Genomic DNA, 1,649 nt, shown 5'->3' with positions numbered 1-1,649 from the left:
TAGAAGGCAAATGTTTTGAGAATGATGAGGGCAACAAATGTACATATGTGCTTGACACAATGGATGTATGTATGGATTGTGATAAGAATTGTACGAGTCCCCAACAAAATAATTAAAAAAAAAAAAGAAAAAGACGAAGACCATCAACAAGATGGATTGACACAGTGGCAGCAACTGTAGGTTCAAGCATAACAGTTGTGAGGATGGCACAGGTCCAGGCCATGTTTCATCTGTTGTACATAGGGTCACTATGAATTGGAAATGACAACACTTAACACCATCACATCACCACAACAGTAAGGATTCCTGATAGTGCAATGGATAAATGCATGACTGCTAACTAGAGGTCAGCATTTCAAACTCATCCTATTGCTCCATAGGAGAAAAGACCTGGCAATCTGCTGCCATAAAGATTATAGCCGAACAAACCCAATAAAGCAGTACTACTCTGTTATATAGGGTTGCTATGAGCCAGAATCAATTCAACAGCACACAACATGACTGTGGTAGTGCTGGCCCCAGATACTAAAGCTCTAATGAGTTCAATGGTCACCTAGTCATATAGCAATTAATGATGGTTTACAATGGGCACTATTGTACTAGGTGATTAATCTACATTTATTTTATTACTATTATTATTTAATCTACATTTACTATTGCATAATCAAAGCTAATTTTTTTTCTCATAGGAGTAACAAGATGAGAATCAGATGAATATTAAAATAAATCAAGCTATGATTCAATGAGGCATAGAAAATGGGTGCATAAAAAAAGGCGCAGTGATGTTGTAGAAAGAGGACTACACTGGGAGGTAAGAATTTTAAGTCATCTTAAAACTGAACATAGGAAGAAAAAAAACCCCAAACGGAACATAGTTTAGTTTAGCCAGTAAGGAATATCTGCTTTGAATATAATGTTGTTGTTTTTTTAAATCATTTTATTGGGGGCTCGTACAACTCCTGCTTTTTTAAAAAAATAATTCTCTTTTAAGATCTATCTACATGGGATCAAATTGCCAACAGAAAATCAAAAGATTAAATAGGAAGGAACCTGAGGAGGCAGTGAGTTCATGTTACTGGAGGAGCAAGCACTCAGCAAAGAAGGGTGAGAAGGGTAGCACAACTCAAAGAATGTAATCAATGTCACGGAAGTGTACATGGAAAAACTTTTATTGCTATATTTTTTTCTGTGCATAATTCTCAAAAAAATTACTAAAAAAAATAATAACAATGTAAAAAACAGATATGAAGTGACCAACCTTTCTTGACCCCTTTTCCACTGACCTTTTCACCACATCCTTGTATCCTGGGGCCTGCCTATCTGATACAGGCTTCAGAAATGGACTGCTGAACCTGGTAACCAACAAAGCCAGACAGGATGAACAAACTCTGGCAAGTCACACTGAATAAGAAGAGTGGCTACTATGAACTAAAAGACAGTAATTAAAACTATTGAGTGTGGTTTATTTCTTGTTAGCTTTTTCTAGGGAAATGCAGACTATAATATAATTAAGGAAGTAATCTATTAGTCTCCTCTTGCTGAAGGAAAAATAATTTTTTAAAAAAGATAAAATATTTATCACTATTCCAATACACTGATTTAGTGTTCAGAAATTTGTTCAAGGCCTCTGTGAAGAGAGACTCCACCAT

General features: G+C 35.5%; 1 protein-coding gene across 1 annotated transcript in view; it reads right to left on the bottom strand.

The window, feature by feature from the left end:
- The window catches only part of LOC123521086 (bromodomain-containing protein 8-like), an 11,478-nt gene extending 9,829 nt beyond the window's left edge, over positions 1-1,649 (bottom strand). The window contains exons 1-2 of the mRNA XM_045285030.1: positions 1,594-1,649; positions 1,284-1,352 (exon numbers count right to left, since the gene is read on the bottom strand). Of these exons, the coding sequence (XP_045140965.1) occupies positions 1,284-1,352; positions 1,594-1,649 (125 nt within the window). The remainder of the gene's footprint in view (positions 1-1,283; positions 1,353-1,593) is intronic.

Source organism: Echinops telfairi, unplaced genomic scaffold (assembly GCF_000313985.2).
Source record: "Echinops telfairi isolate 266 unplaced genomic scaffold, ASM31398v2 ScPeMD7_7469;HRSCAF=8507_1, whole genome shotgun sequence".
In the NCBI taxonomy this organism is placed as follows: domain Eukaryota; kingdom Metazoa; phylum Chordata; class Mammalia; order Afrosoricida; family Tenrecidae; genus Echinops; species Echinops telfairi.
Note: the sequence above shows the minus strand (reverse complement) of the source record. Positions and strands in the feature narration are given on the sequence as shown.